General features: G+C 44.4%; 1 protein-coding gene and 1 pseudogene across 4 annotated transcripts in view; one reads left to right on the forward strand and one right to left on the reverse strand.

Annotated features, from left to right (window-relative positions):
- The window catches only part of USP28 (ubiquitin specific peptidase 28), a 64,915-nt gene that overhangs the window by 34,905 nt on the left and 5,474 nt on the right, over nt 1-24,536 (forward strand). For 2 of the 4 annotated variants that reach the window (XM_066372855.1, XM_066372861.1), the window contains exons 12-24: nt 2,035-2,130; nt 6,556-6,735; nt 12,632-12,837; nt 14,229-14,299; nt 15,878-16,106; nt 18,297-18,491; nt 19,666-19,805; nt 19,965-20,150; nt 21,113-21,208; nt 21,869-22,047; nt 22,161-22,239; nt 23,590-23,669; nt 24,171-24,294. In XM_066372855.1, the coding sequence (XP_066228952.1) occupies nt 2,035-2,130; nt 6,556-6,735; nt 12,632-12,837; nt 14,229-14,299; nt 15,878-16,106; nt 18,297-18,491; nt 19,666-19,805; nt 19,965-20,150; nt 21,113-21,208; nt 21,869-22,047; nt 22,161-22,239; nt 23,590-23,669; nt 24,171-24,294 (1,861 nt within the window). The remainder of the gene's footprint in view (nt 1-2,034; nt 2,131-6,555; nt 6,736-12,631; nt 12,838-14,228; nt 14,300-15,877; nt 16,107-18,296; nt 18,492-19,665; nt 19,806-19,964; nt 20,151-21,112; nt 21,209-21,868; nt 22,048-22,160; nt 22,240-23,589; nt 23,670-24,170; nt 24,295-24,536) is intronic. The other 2 variants (XM_066372870.1, XM_066372877.1) reach the window with 2 other exon arrangements.
- Nucleotides 9,433-10,898, reverse strand: LOC136389720 (pleckstrin homology domain-containing family M member 1-like; annotated as a pseudogene).

The raw sequence follows: 24,536 nt of genomic DNA on the forward strand, positions 1-24,536 counted from the left end.
GTTTGGTGAAGTATAGTGTCAGTTTTTCTTTTATAGTTTTTGTATTTTATGTTCTAAGTAAGAAATCTTTGCCAAACTAAGGCCACAAAGATTTTCTTCTATGTTTTTCGAAAAATTTTGTAATTTTAACTCTTAGGTTTATATCTATGGTCCTTTTAGAATTTATGTTTATGTACAGTGTGAGAAAGGCAGTTTTTTTACACAGGAGTGGGGAAGATGGCATGTGGCTCTTCTTTTATTCTAGCAGCATTTGTTAGAGATATTCCTTTCCTCCACTGAATTTTCTTGGTACTTTTATTGTCAAAATTAATTAAACTTGTATTTCTGCATCTATTCTAGTCTCTATTCTTTCTATTGCCTAATCTTAGAACAGTGCTACATTGTCTTGAGTACTGTGGTTTATTAAAAATCCTGACCTCATTATAAGTTCTCCAACTTGGCTCTTCTTTTTTCAAAATTGTTTTGGTTTTGGTTATTCTGGTCCTCTGCATTTCTACATGTATATGTTAGAATCAGCTCATCAGCTTCTAATAGTGATTGGATATTCATTGGGATTGTATTGAATCTTTAGATCAGTTTTGGGAAGTTGATTTAACAATCTTTAGTCCTTCAGTCCATAAACATATAGTATACAGCTAGTGCTCGACTTACGACCACGATTGGTTCCGACAGACCGGTTGTAACACGATTTGGTTGTAAGTTGAGTAGCCTATATGTACAGTACTGTGAAATGATGTTATAAAAATCTTTAAGTCATATTTTATCATAATTTTCTTTCATTATTATTATATATCATAATTCTTTGTTCATTTTATGCCATTTGTATCATCTCTACACCATTTTGTTTCTTATTTTTACATTCGTCAGGTTTAAGTAAAACACTGCATTACCAGTACAACTGGTTTAATATTTGCAAAACATACAAAATTACAAAATACAGGTGCATACAAAAATACAAAATATAGGTGTAAAAAATACCATAGGAAACATTTTCCCAATTGCAAAACATATCAAAATATATAAACATGTACGAAACATTTTATTGGCCAGCACTGTCGTACGCCCAGCTGGGTAACACTTGCGCTGCCAGACGCGGAGCAGTCGTGGCTAGTGATTGTGGTCATAAAATCGAATGGTTGTAAGTTGCATAGGTTGTAAGTCGATCAGTACCTGTAGCTCCATTTATTTAATTCTTTGTAGATTTCTTTCAACAGTGTTTTGTAATTTTTAGTGCACAGGTCTTGTACATATCTAATTGTTTTTCCCTTAATTCATGTTTAATTTTTTTTTTTTTTAGAAATAACCACTCTTTTTTTTTTAATTTATTATTTTTACAGGGACAAAGAGAAAGTCAGAGAGAGGGACAGACAGGAACGAAGAGAGATGAGAAGCATCAATCATCAGCTTTTCGTTGCGTATTGCGACACCTTAGTTGTTCATTGATTGCTTTCTCACATGTGCCTTGACCACAAACATGATTTTAAATTAATAAAACTGTAACTGGACTAATTTCATTTTTTGAAACAAAACTCACTCCCGGGGGTCAGTGAGCATGAAAAAAACTCACTACTCAAAGGATTAATTCAGAGTTTAAGTATTAAGTACATACGTAGTTTATTTTATAAAATAAGAGAATTTTTTTCTAAGTGTGTTGCAGACTGAGCAACCCCTTGCTCAAGCCAGTGACCTTGGGTCCAAGCTGGTGAGCTTTTTGTTCAAGCCAGATGAGCCTGTGCTCAAGCCGGCGACCCCGGGGTCTCGAACCTGGGTCCTTCCACATCCCAGTCCGACGCTCTAGCCACTGCCCCACCGCCTGGTCAGGCTGTTTAATTTTATTGTAAAATTTTTTTTTTAAAACTCATTGCCTCAAAGTGGCAAAGCCTTCAGTCTTCACCATTGAAGTATGATGTTAACCGGGTGTTTTCATAGAAGCCCTTTGTCTAATTGAGGAAGTTTCTTTTTGTCCCTAGTTTGCTGAGACTTGTATCATTAATGTTTTAAATATAAACTGTGTTTCTGGGCATATTTGCTTAGGTACATGTACAGAAGCAAAGAGTTTATTCGAAGGAAGAGAGAGTGTGTGCGGAAGCTGAAGGAGGAAGTAGAAGTCCTGCAGCAGAGACTGGAGAGGTACGTTGCAGGCGCCTTGGTGCTTGGAAATATGTGAGTAGGATGTTAAAATCAGATCATTTGCTTATATTTGAAAATTAACCCTTTGAGTAGTATGAACGTTCATGTATGTCCTCGTGCTTCCTGACCATCCAGAGTACAATCGTACAAAAATTATTATTTTAAAAATGTGTAAAGCAACATTAAAAAAAGTCAAATGTATGTTCTCTTCGTTTCCATAAATTGGTTATCAAACAAACATGATTTTAAATTAATAAAACTGTAACTGGACTAATTTCATTTTTTGAAACAAAACTCACTCCCGGGGGTCAATGAGCATGAAAAAAACTCACTACTCAAAGGATTAATTCAGAGTTTAAGTATTAAGTACATACGTAGTTTATTTTATAAAATAAGAGAATTTTTTTCTAAGTGTGTTGCAGTCTTCACAATGCGCTAATAGTGTCCATGGGCAGTTAGTAGTCCCCGGAGACCAAAGTGTGCTGCAGTTACTGACAGTGTGCTGCAGAGAACCCACGTCCTGACTCTGTAGCCCTGTGCTTTTCCTGATCCCCTTGCCACCTTTTTCCCAAACACAGGGGAGGTCACTGTCACAGCACTCCTCTCCCTTGGTCTTGGGAAAGCAGTTTCTGCAGTGCTTAGGGAAGGTAAAAACCAGAAACAAGGCTGGAGCAGTGCTCACTGATTAAGAGACAAATATATTTGACACATTCACAGTCCTTTCCCATATAGAGGAATCAGCCACTTTTGTGTGTTTGTTTTAAGCTATTTCTGTGAAATCACCCCTAAGACTTCCTAAAGAGGATTTAATGTCTAGTCAAGATAGAGCCCACTGATTTAGCATTTAAGAACGAATCCCACACAACAGGGGTCGGGAAACTTTTTGGCTGAGAGAGCCATGAATGCCACATATTTTAAAATGTAATTCTGTGAGAGCCATACAATGACCCGTGTATGTTATGCATTATCCAATAAAAATTTGGTGTTGTCCCAGAGGACAGCTGTGATTGGCTCCAGCTCATGAACATGAGCAGTAGGAAGTGAATGGATTGTAATACATGAGAATGTTTTATATTTTTAACATTTTTATTAAAGATTTGTCTGCGAGCCAGATGCAGCCATCAAAAGAGGCACATCTGGCTCGCGAGCCATAAGTTCCCGACCCCTGCCATACAATGTCAGTGGCTTTTCCCTCTTTATCTGCTTAACAGTTCTGCTACAACCATGACCCTTCCTCCTCCCACTCCATTGTTAGGTTTCATTTCCCTGAGAAGACCTAGCACCAATAGGCCCCCCACCCCCAGGGTCCTCTCATCTACTTGTCTTCATATAGACTTAAGCTGAGGATTGATTCCTCAAACACTGTCCTGGAAGTGATTTTCAGGACTCTACTTGCAATAATATTTTACTTTTAAAGTTTTATGATAATTCATTAGACATGAAAATTTGAATTGTTTTATAGAACCAAATATACCTGATGTATTATAGCTCAAAATCCTCAGCTTTCCAGTAACCAAAAAGGCATTCTGGCTTATTTAGATTTTAAAATAGTGTATTAGAGCATTTTGTATGATATGATATTACTTTTTTTAAAAAAAGTAAAATGACTTTTAAAATTTTAGATAATTTAACTTGGGTAAGTTTTTTAAAACTTGCTTGTGTATGTGTGATATACTCCGAGGAAGATATACAGGAAACTGCTAATGAATACCATTAGGTGGTAGAAGTGAGAGATGAGGGTGGGTGACTTTTATGGTTTGTTTTACACTATTTTACATTTGCATTTTCTTATCAGGTGATTGCATTTCTTTTATCATTTAAAAAAATTTTTTTCACCATTTCTTCTCTAAGATACCTTGATACAATATTAAAAATAAGATTTCTTGTGTACAGTGTAGACATCTTCTTTGAAAACTGCTTTGTAGGAAGTAGTTGGTTTAAAGGAATTCAGTAAAAGAACAGGAAAATTATTAAGTGACAAAATTGAAGATAAGTTTCTTAGAAAAAAGTTTTCCCTGAAATTTTGTATGAGTATTATATTAAAATACAGCACACGTGTGAAGACTTAAGATGTAAAATGATGGCTTAAAATCCCATGACATAGCCTGACCAGGCAGTGGCACAGTGAATAGAGCGTTGGACTGGGATGTGGAGGACCCAGGTTTGAGACCCCAAGGTCGCCAGCTTGAGCGCGGGCTCATCTGGTTTGAGCAAAGCTCACCAGCTTGGACCCAAGGTCACTAGCTCGAGGGGTTACTCGGTCTGCTGAAGGCTCACTGTCAAGGCACATATGAGAAAGCAATCAATGAACAACTAAGGTGTCGCAACGAAAAACTGATAATTGATGCTTCTCATCTCTCTTCATTCCTGTCTGTCTGTTCCTATCTATCCCTCTCTCTGACTCTCTGTCTCTGAAAAAAAAACCAAAAACCCACGACATACAAATCAATGCCTCGTCGCTAGTAAGAAAATGTTTCCTGTGGCCTTGGCCAGCTATTTATTAGTTAACTCAACAGATGTGGAGGGCTTCAGCAGACTCATGGACTAGATGAGGGGTTAGGTCGCATGCTCTAGGAGCTCAGGGAGAGGAGATGGTCTTTGCGGCATTGGGGAGACAGCGTGTTGAGGAAGATTTCATGGAGAAAGTGGATCTGGAAGGACAGAATTTAGATAAACTGATAGTAGCTGATTTGAAGGTAAGGAAATACATCTAAGGAACGGAACAGTTCTTTGAGGTTCCTCTGGCCTGACATGTTCAACATCCTTTTTAATGAAAGCTGCAGCTCCTGGTGGCATCCAGTTTCTTTTTTTTTACAGGGACAGAGAGAGAGAGTCAGAGAGAGGGGTAGACAGGGACAGACAGACAGGAACGGAGAGAGATGAGAAGCATCAATCATCAGCTCCTCGTTGTGACACCTTAGTTGTTCATTGATTGCTCCTTCATATGTGCCTTGACCGTGGGCCTTCAGCAGACCGAGTAACCCCTTGCTCGAGCCAGCGACCTTGGGTCCAAGCTGGTGAGCTTTTGCTCAAACCAGATGAGCCCGTGCTCAAGCTGGCGACCTCAGGGTCTCGAACCTGGGTCCTCCACATCCCAATCTGACGCTCTATTCACTGTGCCACCGCCTGGTCAGGCATAAGGAGCTTTCTAATATGAAAACAGTTTTCCTTTTTCCTAGTTCTGTACCTATTTCTTTTTTTCTTTTTTTTTTACTTTACTCACAGAATAAAAACGTTAAGTGCCTCTATCCTTTGTAAACAGAATTTCAGAATTGTAGAGTTTACCTGTGCCAATCAGTCAACTTAATTATTGTACCGTTTAAACTTGAGTTCATTAAAGTGAATTGCTTTGCTAAGTCTACATGCTAGTAATGGGAGCATATTGGGTATTATTACTATAACATGTTAGTTATTTTGGTTACATATTCCAGATATTTATGATTCACTAATCCCAAAGAAACCATTACTAAATCTTGCCTGGCCTGTGCTGGGAATGAGTGTATGAACAGTAGGGTTCCTGGGACTCTGCGAAAGGAAGGTTGGCCAATTGTTTTAAACTCTGACCTTTATCAACACCTATTGCTTGTTTCCAGCTTTCTCTCATTTTTTTCTAATACTTGCAAAGTGGTCAATCTAAAGAGCAGCAAAGAGAAACACCTTTGGGTACTAGTTCACCAGCATTATTGTCAGATTGGAGTACTGGTAATATTTCTTTTTTTTTTTTTTTTTGTATTTTTCTGAAGCTGGAAATGGGGAGGCAGTCAGACAGACTCCCGCATGCGCCCGACTGGGATCCACCCGGCACGCCCACCAGGGGGTGATGCTCTGCCCATCCGGGGCGTTGCTCTGTCGCGACCAGAGCCACTCTAGCGCCTGGGGCAGAGGCCAAGGAGCCATCCCCAGCACCCGGGCGATCTTTTGCTCCAATGGAGTCTCGGCTGCGGGAAGGGAAGAAAGAGACAGAGAGGAAGGAGGGGGGGAGGGGTGGAGAGGCAGATGGGCGCCTCTCCTGTGTGCCCTGGCCGGGAATTGAACCCGGGACTTCCGCACGCCAGGCCGATGCTCTACCACTGAGCCAACCGGCCAGGGCCTCTATTTTTCTTTAAGAAGCAGCACTCAATTTTATGACCAGAGCCTCAATGTGCTAAGACATCAAGAAAAAGCACAGTAGGCATGACTTTGATTAGGAAGGAGCCCATTTGAAATGTTTTCTGCTGGATATAAAAATTTAGGTTGTTAAGAATTTTTACATTTGTAGTTAGAGATATTTTTACCCTATAGATTGTTTGAATAATGTATTAAATATTGTGTAGTCTTTAGAGATAGCTCTCTGTTGACTCTTCATACAGTAATAGATGTTTTATCAGCAAGCCTCAAAATACCAGATAGACAAGGCCAGTAATGTGCACTGTGCTTGCCTCTTAGGTATGTGAAGTACGGCTCAGGCCCCGCCCGGTTCCCACTCCCGGACATGCTGAAATATGTCATTGAATTTGCCAGTACAAAACCTGCTGCAGGAAGCCCTACATCTCAGAGTGACACACGCGCAGCATTACCACTTTCTTCAGTGCACTGCCCTGTTTCTGACCTGACATCCAAGGAAAGGTAATGGAAAAAACTTGTTGCAAATAGTTTATGTATATGTTTTTGGTTTCATTTGAAATGTGCACCATCTTCCAGCTGATGAACATTCACTTATATGAGTTCAAGGTCTGTGAGCTCTTTGTCTTAAAGGGAGGGATTTTGCTAAGCATTGAGAGAATGTTCATAAGTCCCACCCACGCACTCATCTTGCCCATGGGGTGGTCGGGGTTCTTTCCGTGGCTTCCTGGGCCACATGGAATAGTGTTCGTGCGGCACCAGGGCTGCCTTTTATGAGCTAGCTGTAGTCTGGCAGCACCAAAATTTTTTCTAAGAGGAAACCTTAGCCCTGCTCTTTTATACTTCTTACTGTCCCTGCTGAAAGTCTGCAGGACTAAGTAAACATCAGGGAAGGCGATACTGACTGATAAATAGAAAATTAAAATGTGACAAGAACTGCTAGCCTGGGCGAGGACAGCCTTGAGGGGCTTGTGCAGGGAAGACTCAGGGAGGAGAGTGTGAGTTGGGCCTGCAGTCCTGCTCTGCAGCAGCCTCCGCAGCCAGGGGGCGCCACAGGGTCAGCTTGGATTAAAGCTGATGTGTGTGCCCTAACCAAAAAGCAAAACAGAACACTAGAACCTATTTTAAAAAGTTAGATTTTTTTTTTCTTTGAAGAAGGACCAGGTCCTGACTGAAAAATCATTCAAGAATCACAGGGCAGCCATTCCTTCACCACATTGTGAAGCACCTCTCAGGGCCAGGACCCCACACTGCCAAGTTTATTACATAAAATGACAATTTAAATATAGTGTGGCCGCTGCTGAGGTTCACATCAGCTTCTGTTGGGGGTAAAAGTCTGCTCATCTGAAAGCATCAGCAGCTTTTGGTGGTGGGGGAGGGTCAGCTCTGGGCTACTAATCTCCACGAGGCAGGGGTGGGGCGAGTGGAGTGGCAGGGGGGACAGACGAGTACCCCAAGGCCTCACCACTGCTGCCTCCCACACACAGAGCCAGGCTCCTGCAGCATTGCCCACAGGCTGGGCTCCACCCGCTCAGGATGGCAGCTCGGCTGTGGTCAGGCCGTCTTCCTAGTGGGGCACTGTTGCCACTGGGGAGAGGGGAGAGCAGGGCAGGGCAGGACATGGAGATAAGGAATTATCCTTGGTTTCTTTCTCTCACACACACATCGGATCCATTAGCAGATCCTGTTGGCACATCCAGAATCTTCCATTTCCACCACCTCCACCACCTCACAGGTTCAGTCCACCAACACCCCTGCAGGGTGATGGCAGTAGCTATCTAACTGGTCTCTCTCCCTTAGTCCTTCAACACATGAGCCAGACGACTCTCCCATTTAGATGTCAGGTCATGTCCCTCAGCCTGAAACCCTGCAGTGGCTGCTGTGTCTCTCACTGCAAAGTCAGGATCCTTTCTGTGGCCCACAGGTCCTTTGCCCCTCTGACCTCGCCTCTGACGGTCTCCTCTCCACTCCTCTCATCTCTTCTGTTTCATGGGTGCATCAGCTATGTTCCCGGGCAAAGTCTTTGCATTTGGTCTTCCTGCTTGACCCACAGAGCTCGCCTGTGTCCTCCTCTGTCCCTTTCTCCACATCTCCTCCATTGTTACCTCATTATGGGCCTTCCTCAGCATCCTCAGCATTCCCCAATGTATTGTTCTTCATAGTAAGTGTGATCACCTGCCCATCCTGTATGTTCACTGGCTAATTTCCTTATTTCCTGTCTCTCCCACTAGAATATAAGTCCCATGAAGCTAGGACTTTGCTGTTCCCTGCTGTGTCCCTAGCACCTAGAACAGTGCTTGGTGCATCACAGGTGCTTAGTAAATATTTGCTGAGTGAGTGAGTGAGGACCCATGTGCCACACACTGCTCATTGCCCCTGTTCCAGGGGTCTGCCACCAGCTAGGAGATTCAGAGGACACACAGTTCTCTCTCCCAGCCTGGACCAGCCTTGGAGATTTCAAACCATTGCATACAGTCTGCCTACTCCTCGGGGAACCTGACAACCAGGCACAAAGCACAGCTCTAGAAGGTGACAGCTATCACATAGGCTGACAGAAAACTGAAAGCAGCCAGCATGGAGACAGGGCTCTGTGCGCAGTCCCCAAGCCAGAGCCTGGGAACTGGCCAGAACTCTCTGCTGGGTCACTGCAAAAGAAAATGGTAAAGACTGACCAGAGTACACACTTCTTTGTGTGAAGGAAGAAGCTATTTACGAGGATCACAGAAAAGTTCAGTTCTGATATTTTAGCCCCCTCTGGATTCATGGAGGGTTGGGATGGAGACCAAGCTGGCCTCGTGTAAATGGCACTGGAGGGCACTGAGCAAACAGCTGATCAGGAAACAGGAGATAGGCCTCGGGAAGGAGCCCTGAACGCCTGGGCTTCCAGAGGGGCTGCTCTGGCCACGGACAGAGCCGGGTGCTGTTTGTAAGAGGTGCAGGGCAGTTACAAGGAAAATAGTTTCCATTTCAATATATGAAATAGTGTTTTTGTGCTCTGTAGACAATTTTGGGCATTACTTTGTTAAGATTGAGAAAATATAGTACTTTTCCTGCAGTGCTTTCTTGAATTAATCAGCAAGGGTGTTCCTTATTACATTGTGGAATGAGGGTTTTCTTGTGAGAAGACACTACCCAGTTGGGAATGGAAGAGAGGACTTGTGCCGTCCGGTGAGGCTCCTCCTGCCCCATGCAGTGCACTCCTCAGCTGCCCTCCTTGTCCTGTCCCCTGGAGAAGCACACAGCTTTGTCTAAGGCCCCCCCAGAGGAACTTTCTCTCAGTCCTTGGGAAAGGTGCCCGAGGAGACCAGGCCTGAACTCTGGAGTCCCTCTGGGAGAAGCTAGGAGCTATGGGAAAGACTCTGGGGCTGTGCTGGGGAGGCCAGTATGACTCATCTTCCAGGATCCAGCTCGTGCCTTTCAGATTGGTGAGTGAGGACCCCCTGAGGCTCAGTGCAGCTCCCCCATCCACCCAAGACCTGCTGGCCACTCCTCAGCCAGCTGTGCTCACAGGACTGGAAGGCTGCTGCTCTGAAGTGCTCCCCGACTGACAGCTTTGGCAGTGCCCACATGCTGCCAGCCCAGGATGCCAGGTGCCTGGGGAGATGGTTCCTGCTTGTGGCCACCATCTGGAGTCCCAGAGGCCGTCATGCAGAGAGGGGCTCTGGGGGCCTGTCGGTGTGCAGGCCTGTGCTGGTGTGGGCAGAGGCTGTGTAGGGAGAGGGAGGCCTGCCGTGTGGGAAGCTCTGGTTCTTGGTTCAGTCTCTTGGTTGGTACAGAGTGTGCCTGGGCTCTGCTGAACTCCGACCACACTTCCTGCAGAGACGGATCCGAATCTCAGCATTTGCTGTCCCCAGGTCTGAGTCACGTGACACAGGCTCCCCAGAATCCTCTAGACTCTTGCTGCCATTCTCTTGGAGTGGGCAGCTATCAGAGTTTAGGCTGCGGACTGCTGGGATGAACTGGCCACGTCCGGGCTGGGAGTCAGGGAGCTGTCGGTTCTGTTGGATGTTGTGGCCCAAGTACTGGACTTCGATGTTCTCAGAGCCTGAAGAAGGGAAATGGAGTCTGGAGATGCCTTCTACTGAATTTCTGTGCTAGAAGTAGTGATGGGGTTGAGCGCAGACAGTGGGTGAACTTTAGTAGGAGAAGTGTCCGCTCGTCTAAAATGGTGGACTTGTACAGTCGGCAGAAGTGCAGGAAGCTAGGAGGAGCTTGCCCCCCCCCCCAAGGCATCCTGAACAGGATGGTGGGTGGGCTGATGTACCCGCAGCAGGCTTGCTCCCAGAGATGCAGTTGCAGGTAGCACTACCTCAGGGTCAGGCCGTCCTCAAGGGCCAGCGCAGTCAGGCCTGCAGTGGCCCACGTTCCTGCCGACAGAGACCAGGTGCTCCAATTCTGAGATGGTGTGTTTGTGGTGACAGCTTTCAGGAGGGGCCAGAAGACACACTGAGGCAGAGGCTTCGGGTGGCACTCTTCTTCCTCCCCCCACACTTTGGCTCAAATGTACTTAGCGTGCAGACTGGATAAACACAGCTCCAGTGGGCATCTCCGTCTTCACTAGTGACCTCTGTGTCCGCGGACATGTCCTGCTGTGCAGTGCCTTTATGGGTCCCGCTAGCTTCTTGGTGACCAGATGGCAGCCTGGGCTCCAGTCGTTTTTCCACCATCGCCACTGAGAGCATTTCCCCTCATGCAGCAGCTCCCCAGGGGAGTCACATGACACCTGCAAAGGGCTTGGGAGGCAGGCAGGGGGTACTCCCAGCCACAGCACCCCAGAGGCTCCAGCCCGACCCTGTGACCTCCTGGTTACTGACTATAAAAGGTTAGACTTTTTATGTTAAAAACCCCACCCATTCCCAGATCCCCATATTAATAGTTATTCATCCATGTGTGTATGGAGGTGCACATCTGCGTAGACCTTACCCAGCGTCTCCAGGGGTGGCACATGTCAGGGCACACGGGAGTCTTTTACTTTCTATACTCTCCTGTGTTGCTGGTTTTTTTATAGAATGGTTTCATGTTCTTTATGAAATATAAATTGTTTTAAATTTTTAGAGTGGTTGGGCAGTCTATTTAACCACATAAAATACTACTGCCTGTTGCTTGATATTATTAGATTTTAAAGTTACTCTGTGTGGTGTCTTCTGAGATGGAGAGATCTCTCATATATGTGGGTCCTTGGGGAAGAGGTGTTTTCCATTATATTGTGTGAGAGAGCAGGTGGGAATAGTAGGGAGTGGGGGTTTCTTTTATGTCAGAGCTAAAGGAGGTTTATGTTCTTTGGGTTTTTTGTTTTGTTTTATTTTGTTTTTTCCATTTTTCCGAAGCTGGAAACGGGGAGGCAGTCAGACAGACTCCCGCATGCGCCCAACCGGGATCCACCCGGCATGCCCACCAGGGGGTGATGCTCTGCCCATCTGGGGCGCCACTCTGTCCGGGCCATCTTTGCTCCAATGGAGCCTTGGCTGCGGAAGGGGAAGAGAGAGACAGAGAGGAAGGAGAGGGGGAGGGGTGGAGAAGCAGATGGGCGCTTCTACTGTGTGCCCTGGCCAGGAATCGAACCCGGGACTCCTGCACGCCAGGCCGACACTCTACCGCTGAACCAACCGGCCAGGGTGTTCTTTGGTTTTGATGGTGAAAAAAACTTAACTACAATTAGAAGCTTAGTGTATATTTCTGCTGGTTTGTCTGTGTATCGTTTGTTTGACAATAGTTAACTAGTAGATAACGTTTACATACTTTATTCTGAGTTTAGGGCAGTGGAGTAAAAGTTAACACTTTAGAGCTGAGTATTGAGTTACACCTGAGTCTGCTAACCTTCCTTGGGCATTTAGCTGAAGGGTGGTGCAGCTGGGCCCACCTCATTTGTACTCCTGTGAGTTGGGTGTTCAGCTGATCCTCCGTTTTTCTTGCTCTGTATGTTTTGTTTCTGGATCCCTGAATCCATCCCACTTTAATTGGTTGCATGTTGAAAACTATAGTTGGCTTCTAGATTCTTCCAGCCCTAGCTTTCCTTCTGTGTGTTCTCTCTCCTCCCTTCCTCATGAGAAGGCATCGTAATGAGGGGTTAAGAGAGTGTGAGCCGTAGACTCAGGGCCATCTGGGTGTACTGCCTCTCTGTCACTCACTGGCTGGGTGAACTTGGGTGAGTTGCTTAATATTTCTAAACCTTAGGTTTGTAATTGTTCAATAGGGGTCGTATCTGTATATTAGCAGTATCTGTCTCATAAGCAAGTTGTGTTAACGAGAGGATGCGTTTATATAAAGGACAGATTTGGCTAAGTACCTGTGCAGAGTAAAGACCAACTCACAGTTGTCCTTTCTCATGTAGCAGCTTGCTTTTTTTGCGCCAGGACGTACTTTGGAAATCATTGTATGAGTACAATTTGTCTTCTTTCAGTATAAATAAGGGAAGCTCTTGTGAGGATGTCGCTTTGCCCGAAGACTGTCTACCCAAGTCTACAGTGAATATGCCACTTACATCTTCCCGGTCTTCTGTGGAAATGCCTGCACACCCAGCTCCTCGAACAGTCACAGATGAGGAGATAAACTTTGTTAAGACCTGTCTTCAGAGGTGGAGGAGTGAAATTGAACAAGACATACAAGGTTGGCTCTTTTAAAACTTGTCAAACAGCACTTTTTGCCATCTCTGTTTGTTTGAATATTTGGAAGTTGGTCCCTTGGTTCTACTTGCTGCCATTGTCATACATGCTGTTGAATTCTGCCGTATGTTCTGTTAAACTCCCACATGGGGTGTGACTTCTTCAGCTCCCTGTAAGATTGGCTCACACACTCCCATTACACAGCTGTGAACAGGTCCCTCTTAGCATCCCTCCTCCCATTTGTGGCAATTCTTGGTTGGCTAGGATTCTTCTGTATGGTCTCATGGTCATGCTGCTCAGACTTTTCTTTGTCCCCTTACTTTCTCCTTTTATTGGGGAAGCAAAAAATACTCATAAAAATTCAGATTCCTCCCAATTTCTTATTCACAGAAATTTAGCCCTGTCCTGTTCTGCCAGCGTCTTTTAGGTCTTGTTTCTGGGATATTTATTTACACCCAAGTGGCCCATTACATCTTTCTCTAAGTAGGCTTTCTCTTCTTAAGAAATTTTGGTGCCAATTATAAGAGATACTGTATTTCCCCATGTATAAGACATTCCCATGTATAAGACACACCTTAATTTTGGGGCCCGAAATTAAAAAAAAAGTATTACATGAAGTTGTTGAACTCAAGTTTTTATTCATTATAAAATTCATACAACTCCTCATCATGGTCAAAACTCCCATCCATTAGTTTGTCCTCATCTGTGTCTGATGACGAATCACTGTCTTCAACAATTAGCACAAAAACAAGCATGAAAAAGTAGGAAATGCAAGTAAAAAAAAACAACCACTGTATAAGACACACCTGGTTTTTAGACCCCAAATTTTTCAGAAAAAATGTGCATCTTATACATGGGGAAATACAGTAATTTTTTTAAATCTTAATTTGATTATATTAAACTAATAGCTTTTTTTTTTTTTTTTTTTTTTTTTTTTTCATTTTTCCGAAGCTGGAAACGGGGAGGCAGTCAGACAGACTCCCGCATGCGCCGGACTGGGATCCACCTGGCATGCCCACCAGGGGGCGATGTTCTGCCCCTCTGTTGCATCCAGAGCCATTCTAGCACCTGAGGCAGAGGCCACAGAGCCATCCCCAGCACCCGGGCCATCTTTGCTCCAATAGAGCCTTGGCTGCGGGAGGGGAAGAGAGAGACAGAGAGGAAGGAGAGGGGGAGGGGTGGAGAAGCAGATGGGCACTTCTCCTGTGTGCCCTGGCTGGGAATCGAACCCGGGACTCCTGCACGCCAGGCCGACGCTCCACCGCTGAGCCAACCGGCCAGGGCCAACTAATAGCTTTTGTAAGCAGAAGCACTAGCTGCTGTAAAACCATGCACTCCTTCGTGGTTCATGGAGGGAAGGGAAGCTCATCTTAACTGACTGTTCTTCTTCAACAGATTTAAAGAACTGCATCGCAAGCACCACCCAGACTATTGAGCAGATGTACTGTGACCCTCTCCTTCGTCAGGTAAAATGAAATGGATGGGAAAGCAGTCAAGGCATGTGATGGTGCTGACGGCAGATAGAAAGTTAGATGGTTTTCTTTGAAACTGAGTGGGAACGTTTCTGAGATATAAGAATAAACTTAGGAAAGAAATTGATAGTGTTCTATTTTTTTACTTTAGGCTAAAAGAAAAGGCAATATATCTTTTGCCACCAGTATGTGCCAAAATATATTTGTTTTAATTCTGCCACGTATTAGTTCTTGACATATTACAAAGGTTTGCTGTCAAATATTAATAACAATTTCTACAGTAGTAATTTAAGTAGTACAATGGGGAATCTGAACTGAGGACCAGTTACCTATCCTTCCCAAAGCACTATGTGTGGTCTTTTGTTTACCAATGTGCTGTCAAGGTTATTTTTCTAATGACTCTAAAAGGGAAGTGGACAGGGCAGAAATTCTGTTGTCCACATAAATTGTTGATGATAACATTCTGGGCATGGAGGGGAAAAGAGGTTCCAGGCAGGGGCATGGCCTCTCCGTGGCTTTGTGAAAGTGGCCGGAGAACAGCTTGTCACCGGGGCTGCATGAGGCCGGTCCTGTGCACAGCAGGATGCATCATGTCATTCTTGCTTTTTCCCCATTTTGTTTTTTGTATTATTTCAAAAATTTTACCACAAGTAAAAACATATCCAAGTACTGAGTAAATGTAAGTTTAACTTGATTCTATAGCTGACTTTCCTTTTTCCCACCATGAGTTACTTGGCACTAAAGCATTCTTTATTTTCTGCATATTGTAAGAAAGAAGTGCTTTTCAAATGGTGAAACAAATTGTTATGTAGTTAAAAGGCCTTTATCCCAGATAGAGTGTTAGTACTCAGGGGAAGAAATAGAGGGACCATGGGACTGATTCATAATGAAATACGCTAAATTATGTACCAAATAAAATAGATTCAGAGCAAGATAACTGGTAAACTTGTTGTAGGTCCCAAATGTGATAAACATTAAGCATTTTCTCAACATGAGTAATCAAGGTGATTCTGTTTTTAGATAAATTGGGTTTGTAATTGTGGGGATAAATAGGTCTAGGTTATCTTTGTATGTTTTTTTTTAAGATTTTTATTTATTGATTTTAGATAGAGGAGAAAGAGAATCAGGGCGGTAGGAGCAGGAAGCAACATCTCATAGTTGCTTCTCATATGTGCCTTGACCAGGCAAGCCTGGGGTTCTGAACTGGTGACCTCAGCATTCCAGGTTGATGCTTTATCCACTGCACCACCACAGGTTAGGCATCTTTGGTTATACATCTATAATTGTAAGACTTTTAAAATTGAATGAGGTCTCAGGAGGTTATCTAGTTCATCGGTCAACTATCTGCTTTTAAAGATGTGGGAACTGACACATAATTGGTAGGTTCCAAGGCTGTGACTTTGTTAGTTCATCTTGCTTAAATCACCAGGATATTTGGATCTGAACCCTGTAACAAACACACGTATAGTTTTCTTACGTCTTAGATTTGGGAATAATCTTGAATTTGATAACCTAAATTTTGTCAGGTTACTGTGCTTACTCTAACTTAAAAATATGCTTTCCAATGTGCAGGTGCCTTATCGCTTGCACGCAGTTCTTGTTCATGAAGGACAAGCAAATGCTGGACACTACTGGGCCTATATCTATAATCAACCCCGACAGGTCTGGCTCAAGTACAATGACATCTCTGTTACCGAATCTTCCTGGGAAGAACTTGAAAGAGATTCTTATGGAGGCCTGAGAAATGTTAGTGCTTATTGTCTGATGTACATTAACGACAAGCTACCCCACTTCAATGCAGGTAAAAGTATCTCAGCAGAAGCCAGAGATGCGGGAAATATGTACTGCTCAGGGAAGGGGGAACAGTCTTAATAATTTAAAATTTTTTAACATAGAATTTATTACAAATAAATAATGCATTTAAAAAAATACAAACAGTACAAAAGAGACTAAAGAGGAAAATCAGGTGTGTACCCCTTCCGTCCTTGAGCCCAAGTGTCCATGGTGAGGTTTCTTGCGTAATGTTCAGATGGTGCTCTGTGCAGCAGCTGCATGTCATTATGGACATCTCCTCCATTCCGTGTTTTTCCATTCTGTTCTGCATCCTTTTTATTGTGTAATTAGGAACCTCTATTTTTTCATAGATAAAATTGACATTCTTTTTAACAACTCCATAATAATTTTATTGCATGGACTATGTATGTAATCTGTTAAACCAGCCTCCCGTTGATAGACTTGTAAATTGTCTCTAGTTTTTTTCTTTTTTTAGTAACATTTTTCTATACATATTTTTGTACCCTTAGGAATCTAGCTAAATTTTATAAGTAGATTTACCTGAGTAATTTTTTTTTTTCTTTCTTTCTTTCTTTTTTTTTTTTTTTTTGCATTTTTCTGAAGCTGGAAACAGGGAGAGACAGTCAGACAGACTCCCGCATGCGCCCGACCGGGATCCACCCGGCACGCCCACCACGGGGCGACGCTCTGCCCACCAGGGGGCGATGCTCTGCCCATCCTGGGCGTCGCCATGTTGCGACCAGAGACACTCTAGCGCCTGGGGCAGAGGCCACAGAGCCATCCCCAGCGCCGGGCCATCTTTGCTCCAATGGAGCCTTGGCTGCGGGAGGGGAAGAGAGAGACAGAGAGGAAGGCGCGGCAGAGGGGTGGAGAAGCAAATGGGCGCTTCTCCTGTGTGCCCTGGCCGGGAATCGAACCCGGGTCCTCCGCACACTAGGCCGACGCTTTACCGCTGAGCCAACCGGCCAGGGCCTACCTGAGTAATTATACACTTCTCATAATGCTATTATTCTAAGAGCAATCATACTTATCATTTATGTTGGTACTTCTTACTGCATGCTTTTAGTTTTTATTTCTCTAATAACATAACTCTAAAAAGGAAGGTAGGTGGGGTAAAAATTCTTACTATTCACACTTTCTAGCTGAGGCTCTCTCGTTCAGGAAATAAATGACAGGCCCACGATTCAGACACCCAGTTCTGAACCCAAATTCTGTGCTCTTTTCCATTTCCATTATTCTCTGTCCCTTTCACATTTTCTCTGAGAGATAGTGTTATGGGACGCATTTCACATCTCAGATCACAGAAGCCTTTTTTTTCTTCGGTGTTTAAACTTGACTGAGTTGCATAGATAAGAAACGCTTAGGGTACTTCTTCCAGGCAGCACATTGTCTTTCTGATTTGCTAATGAGACTGGGGATGGGAGGGGTGGAAGAACATCACCTGACAGTAATGATCTTCCTAATTGCATATTTGCAGTGGGAGAGCAGGGGCAGTTGCTTGTGGGTGTTACTGTGCCAGTGACCCTGCTGGCTGTTGGTACAAAAGGGCCTGGTATTACATATTCTAGAAACAAACAAGTGGGAACTGTCATTTGCTTAGTGAATGACAACCAATAAGTGGATGTGTGGTTCTGCTGTAGGTTTTCTGTTTTGTTTGCTTTTATTTTGGTCAAAACAAAAAAAGGTTAAAAATGAAATTTAATATATCCTTGATATCCAACCATTTTTTATCAGAGCTTTTAATGAACCAGGTATTATTGACTGTCTAACTGTGGTATCAGACTGCTTTCTGATGACAGCTAATTGCATGAAAGTGTTAAAATTTATCTCTATAGATATTCTTAGCAATAATAGATACAGTGGTTACACTGACAAAACTGTTCTACTTAAAATTTCTATCAGATCTAATGATTTTTCTGAATTTCCAAGAAATGTCTGTCCCATTCTAACTATTGTGCCAGTGATTGGCCTCTATTTTAAATCTTTATATTCATTTGTTTAAGCATTCATTTGTTTTAAGAGCTACTCAGTGTGTGCCTGCTGATACGCCAGGCATGGCTAAAGACGTGGCTAATGACGTGCTGTGACTGCTGGCCTTCCAGTGTCATCACTTCTGATGCATTAAGTATATATTATGTATGTATGCACTTCTCATTAGGAAGGACCTTTTCATTTCTCCATCTTTTTTCTTTCTCAGAGGCAACCCCAAATGAATCAGATCAGATGTTAGCAGAACTGGAAACCCTATCTGTTGAACTTAAGCATTACATTCAAGAAGATAACTGGAGATTTGAACAAGAAGTAGAAGAGTGGGAAGAAGAGCAGTCTTGTAAAATTGCTCAGATGGAATCCTCCATCAACTCACCCTCGCAGGATTTCTCTCCATCACAAGGTGTGTGAGAAGGGCCAATGCCATGATCCAGTAGTGTTCGCGCTGCACCCTTTCAGCCTGCCTGTGCGCTTCAGCCCATGGGGTGATGCCGCGGTCTGTAATTACAGCAGGCTTCAAATAGAGTCGGCATTGCACAACCTCCTGGAATAACTGTGGCTTCTGATGAGTAGAAGTAATAGCAGAAAAATTAGCTCCTTGTACTTTTACTCTGTTTAGTTTTTGCTTATTTCCCAGATTGTAGGAGGAATGATAATAGGGTTGATAGGTAGGCTTTATATAAATGATTCTCCGCAGGTGACCTTCCACCAGGTCAGATATATGGTAAGGGAAGGAAATTAGACTTTGGGTGGGGAGCACACAATAGAGTACACAGATGTCAAGTTATAATCTTGTACACCTAAAAATTTTATTATGTTATCAATCAGTGTTACCCCAATAAGTTTAATAAAAAATTTATAGCATTAATTTTAATGCTGTATGCAAATGTAAATGTGTCAGAACTCAAGAACTTTAAAAATAAATATATGAATTTTTTTTCTTTTTTAGGTGAGAGAAAGGGAGACAGTAAGGCAGACTCCCGCATGTGCCCCAGCGGGGATCCACCTGGGAACTCTGTCTGGGCCCTATGCTTGAGTACCAAGCTATGTTTAGCATCTGAGGCTGACTAGCTTGGACCAGCCGAGCTGTCCTCAGTGCCTGGGGCTAATGCTCAAACCAATTGAGCCACTGAATGCAGGAGGGGAACAGGGAGAGAAAGGGGGAGAGAATCAAATGGTCATTTCTCCTGTGTGTCCTGACTGGGAATCAAACCCAGGACATCCATATGCTAGGCCAACGCTATATCCAGAGTTATTGGCCAGCGCTGAAAAAAATTTTTTTAACAAATGTTATCTTCCTAACAGATGGCTGTTTGTATTGTAGCAAGCCTTGTTGGCATAAAGGAAGATGGCAAAGTTGGGTGCACTTTAAATTTTACAGGATCATGATTGGGGATTTTGCTGAAGTAGCCTTTTCTCCTAGTCAGTTTCTAGGGAAAACTTATATAGATTTTTTTTTAAAAGGTTTGTTAGAAGGGTTGTATATTAAACCACGTATCCATCCTGCTTGTCTTTTACAGAGTGTTCTAGACCTCACTGGTCATCAGATGCTAATTCCTCTGTACATTCTTTACCAGAGCCTTCAGTAGCCCCTTCTCATGGGGCTCGCTGCTTGTCCTCTGAGCACGCCGTGATTGTCAAGGAGCAGACTGCCCAGGCCATTGCAAACACAGCCCAGGCGTACAAGAAGAGCGGTGTGGAAGCAGCCTTGAGTGAGGTGAGTGAAGGAAGAAGCCCAGCTTCACGCGGGTGGGCTTCCAGCAGCCATCGCCACAGTTTTCTCCCATTTCTCTTACTTTGTGTCTGCTGCATTTGACCATCCCTCTTTATTTCTCCTATTTTTTTCTTACTCATGCTCTCCTTTCTGCTGCCACAGCTTAAGGAAGCTGAACCCAAGGAGCTCACGCCCCCGGAAACAAACCTTGCAGAGCAGTCAGAACAGCCCCCAAAGGTCCATGCTGCAGAGCCTGCTGCCCCACCTACCTCTGAGGTCTCGGAAGTGGAGATCCCCAGTGTGGGAAGGATCCTGGTTAGAGCCGATGCAGATGGCTATGATGAGGAGGTACAGAGCTGAGGCAGGGCTAGCTGCTGGCGGGCTCACAGCCCCTTCCATGTCGCTGACTGTGCTGTAGGGTGTTTGGCAATGGTTGGTATTTTCTTACTGAAACAAGAGGGCCTATCTTGTTTGACCTCAGTTACTGTTTTTAAAAAGATAGCTTCAATTCACCGTACACTGCTCCCGGCCTCTCTACCCAGGCACCTATTTACGGGGGCCCCTGCAAAGTGTACGTGGCTCAGATATAACTTAGTTCCTTTTTTTGTATTAGGAACAAAAAAATTGCCTTTTAGATTAGGAGTCTTAGTCTTTGTAGTATTAGTTCATTGTTTTTCCTCCAAGTGTAAAATGTTCAGTTGTCTAGTGAGAAAGTAAATGTAAGTTGAAGGAAGAAGCTTCCGAATCCAGGTTGTTGTGAATCTCTGTTATGGTTGTCACTGCACATAAGCAATCATGAGTCCTGTCCCTCAGATTTCTGTTTTCTCCTGTGATATATTCTTAATTTATTGAAAGGTTTCCATTTTATAAAGTCATATTTGTGCATCCCTTAGTTTCCAGACTAGTTTAAAATGTACTGTTTGTTCTAGTAAAAGTCTAAGATAATTGTGTGTTTAGGACATACACCCAAACTACAGAACAGAATTAGACTTCTCAGCTCAGATAGTCCCCCACTGAGAGCTCTGATATATTTTAGATCCTTGAGCAGTGCTGTAATAGACAGTTTTACACACATACGTATTCCCTTGTAAGTTACGGAGACCATGTAGAAGGAGCTTGTCTTGGACACTGTGTGGGGAAGGGCTGTGAGTGTGCATGGGGACAGGTGTGCGGAACTAGATGCTCAGTAGACGCTGACCAAGCAGCATGCCGCCCGGCTTCCCTCAGCTGTCGGCTCAGCTGTCTCCCATGCACTGTTCTTCTGAACCTTTCTTCTTTCCTTTCTCTGTGTTGTGTGCCCTCTGTGGTAGGTGATGCTGAGCCCTGCCATGCAAGGGGTCATCCTGGCCATAGCTAAAGCCCGTCAGACCTTTGACCGGGACGGGTCTGAAGCAGGGCTTATTAAGGTATCTCTGTTTTTTCATTTCTCATCCTCATACCACAGGTATCATCACACTGGGGCAATTATTCTAATAGATGGTAAACTGGATTAAAAAATGCCTTTCATTGAAGTAAAACTCCCTTTCCTGTCCACCTGTCAGCCGGCCCACCACACCGACGGCCCCTCCTGGCCTGCACTAACGCAGCCGTGGTGAGCGGTGCCGGCCTGGAGGGGGCTTGTTGTTCTTAGGGAATGTCTGTCGGTAAAGGTGGGATGGAGACAGGGTCTTTGTAATTGGGGTTGTAATATGAGAAAGTAGGCCACGCTTTGTAAGGTACCTGAGTAAAATTTAAGGTACATGAAAACATTGCATTATGTGGGTTTTTTTTAATTTGAGTCCTTGGGACTCAAGGTATGCCTGAAATAAGTAAAACTAAATAAGTTTTTTTCTGAGAACTTTATGAAAAAATGTTTCTTAAAAATATAATAGGTCTCTGGTGCCAGAATGCTACAGGATCTTCATCCCTTATGAAGTGCAGACTTCAGATTCTATAGTTGCCTCTGTCGTTCCTCAATAAGACCTTTCTTAGCAGCCCTCTTAGTACGGCAGCCCCTCTGCCCATAGGCATCAGGTTCCGACTGCGGAGCCGCACGGCACCCTCTCACTGCTACCTGTCCTTGCTAGGCATTCCACGAAGAGTACTCCAGGCTCTACCAGCTCGCCCGGGAGCCCCCAGCCTCGCACAGCGACCCGCGCCTGCAGCACGTGCTCGTCTACTTCTTCCAGAACGAAGCCCCCAAAAGGGTCGTGGAGCGAACCCTTCTGGAACAGTTTGCGGATAAAAACCTTAGCTATGATGAAAGGTGAGAAGGGTGTGCTCAGGTGAATGCTCGTCCTCCTGGGTCTGGCTTGGCTGACATCCTGGTGGGGAAGCTGCACTGGGACCTTTCATTGCTCTCTGAACTTGTCCACACAGATCCATCAGTATCATGAAGGTGGCTCAGGCTAAGCTGAAGGAGATTGGTCCCAATGACATGAACATGGAGGAGTACAAGGTGAATTTTTTTCTTTAAAACTACAAAGCCACAAACATTCATTCCTGTGTCTTCTTCTGCACCTCACCCCCCCCCCAAAAAAAACTGGGTAAGAATGGATAAATGATCTTTTCTGACCCTCACAACAGCAGGTTTCTTTATTCCATTCTTCTGTTAACGTGAATCAACATTTCATTTTCTTAATTACATACTTCTTTAGCCTTGTTCTAGGCAATGAAGTTCTTCAACTCATGGTCTGGGTTTCTGTTAAATAATGTAGTTTTCTAATATTTCTGTATTAGAAATTAAATTTCTGTGCATTAAAATGCATATATAGACCCTGGCCAATTGGCTCAGTGGTAGAGCGTCAGCCTGGCATGAGGAAGTCCCGGGTTCGATTCCCGGCCAGGGCACACAGGAGAGGCGCCCATCTGCTTCTCCACCCCTCCCCCTCTCCTTCCTCTCTGTCTCTCTCTTCCCCTTCCGCAGCGAGGCTCCATTGGAGCAAGGATGGCCCAGGTGCTGGGGATGGCTCCTTGGCCTCTGCCCCAGGCACTAGAGTGGCTCTGGTCGAGACAGAGCGACGCCCTGGAGGGGCAGAGCATTGCCCTCTGGTGGGCAGAGCGTCGCCCCCTGGTGGGCGTGCCAGGTGGATCCCGGTCGGGCGCATGTGGGAGTCTGTCTGTCTCTCCCCGGTTCCAGCTTCAGAAAAAAAAAATGCATATATAACTACGAATGTAAAATAAAAGTATTCTGTTGTACGTGAACACTGTTGCACTGCAGCCAAGGTGTGCCAACCCACGCTGCCTGCGTGTTGTCCTGAGTGGTGGGCGGCCCCTGTCACCCTCTCACAGCTGTGGGCTCCATCAGACCAGGGGAGGCCATTCATTACACCAGAGCCGAATGACTGGGTGTTGGAAATTAAGATGATGGACTCTGAGGCTCATAGGAAACATATACTTCTGTTCCTCAGGGGAAGGAATAGGACATTAAAAATTAAGGTCAACAGTAGACTTATTCTAAATGTTGAATGTTTTTATCTGAAAGTTTTTGTTTGTTGCTTTTGTGCTTGGCCATATATGCTCAGTAAATAATTGTATAGAGTTACTTACTGTGATGGAGGCCCTGGCCAGGTAGCCCAGTAGATAAGAGCATCATCCTGGCATGCCAGAGGTCGCAGGTTAAGTTTCCAGTCAGGGCACATATGAGAAGCAGCCAGCAAGTACACAACTAAGTGGAACAACGAGTTGATGGCTTTCTCTCTCCCCCTCTCTCCCTCAAATCAATGGAAAAAATTTTTAAAAACTGTGTGGAAAGTGTTGAAATAGTCTATTCTGGTCATAATCATTAATGATCGTCCTTCCTTTTCAGAAGTGGCATGAAGATTATAGCTTGTTCCGGAAGGTGTCTGTGTACCTCCTGACAGGCCTTGAACTCTATCAGAAAGGGAAGTATGTTGTCTTTTGATGTCACTAAGATTACTGGTCAGGACACTGTTATTTACTGCTCTCAGAGCACAGCGTGCGCTCCCCTGTCACGCACACCAGGTTCCTCTGCTTTTCCCAGTGTTCTTCCTTCACATAGAGATGGATTCATGTTCTTTGTGGTAAATGAGCTCAGAGAGAATGGATTTTGGAGTTGCTGCAGCCCTTAATAAGCACCGACCCCTTCTTTGTTTTGGAGTTAGGAAAAGCTGAGGCCCTGGGAGGTTTCACGATTTGTCTCAGGTGTCTGGCCAGTTTGTGGAAGAGCTGAGACTGGCCGTAGTCCTTGCCCTCAGGCTTTGCCTAGAGCTGCCTCCCTCAGGCTTTACCCAGCGCCCGGTGCCACCTCCCCCTCTGAGACTCTTGTAACTGCTGCCACATCAACCCTTGTATTTGGGAACAGTGAGGTCTAAGCCCTGGATTTTGGAGAAGGAGCATTCAGCTGTTGTTTATGTACCATTGTCTCAGGTACCAAGAAGCTCTTTCCTACCTGGTGTACGCCTACCAGAGCAACGCGACCCTGCTGACGAAGGGGCCCCGCCGGGGGGTGAAGGAATCCGTGATCGCTTTATACCGAAGAAAGTGCCTCCTGGTTGGTCCTGTTTGCCAAGCTTATGATCGTTATTGTTTGATAGTCTTTACCTCTGCTCCTAGAAGCCATGAAGAAGTATAACTTAGAAAAACTAAATGATCTCCAACTGGCTTTAGATTTTTTTCCCAAGCTCTCAAGAGGAGTTTAACATTGAAACAGATTATTTTAAATTACTTATGTTCCTCAATCTCTGATAGAAGTTAGGTTGAAAATGAGTTACCCCTTTTCTGTCCCTTTATGTA

Source organism: Saccopteryx leptura, chromosome 1, assembly GCF_036850995.1.
Source record: "Saccopteryx leptura isolate mSacLep1 chromosome 1, mSacLep1_pri_phased_curated, whole genome shotgun sequence".
Lineage (NCBI taxonomy): Eukaryota > Metazoa > Chordata > Mammalia > Chiroptera > Emballonuridae > Saccopteryx > Saccopteryx leptura.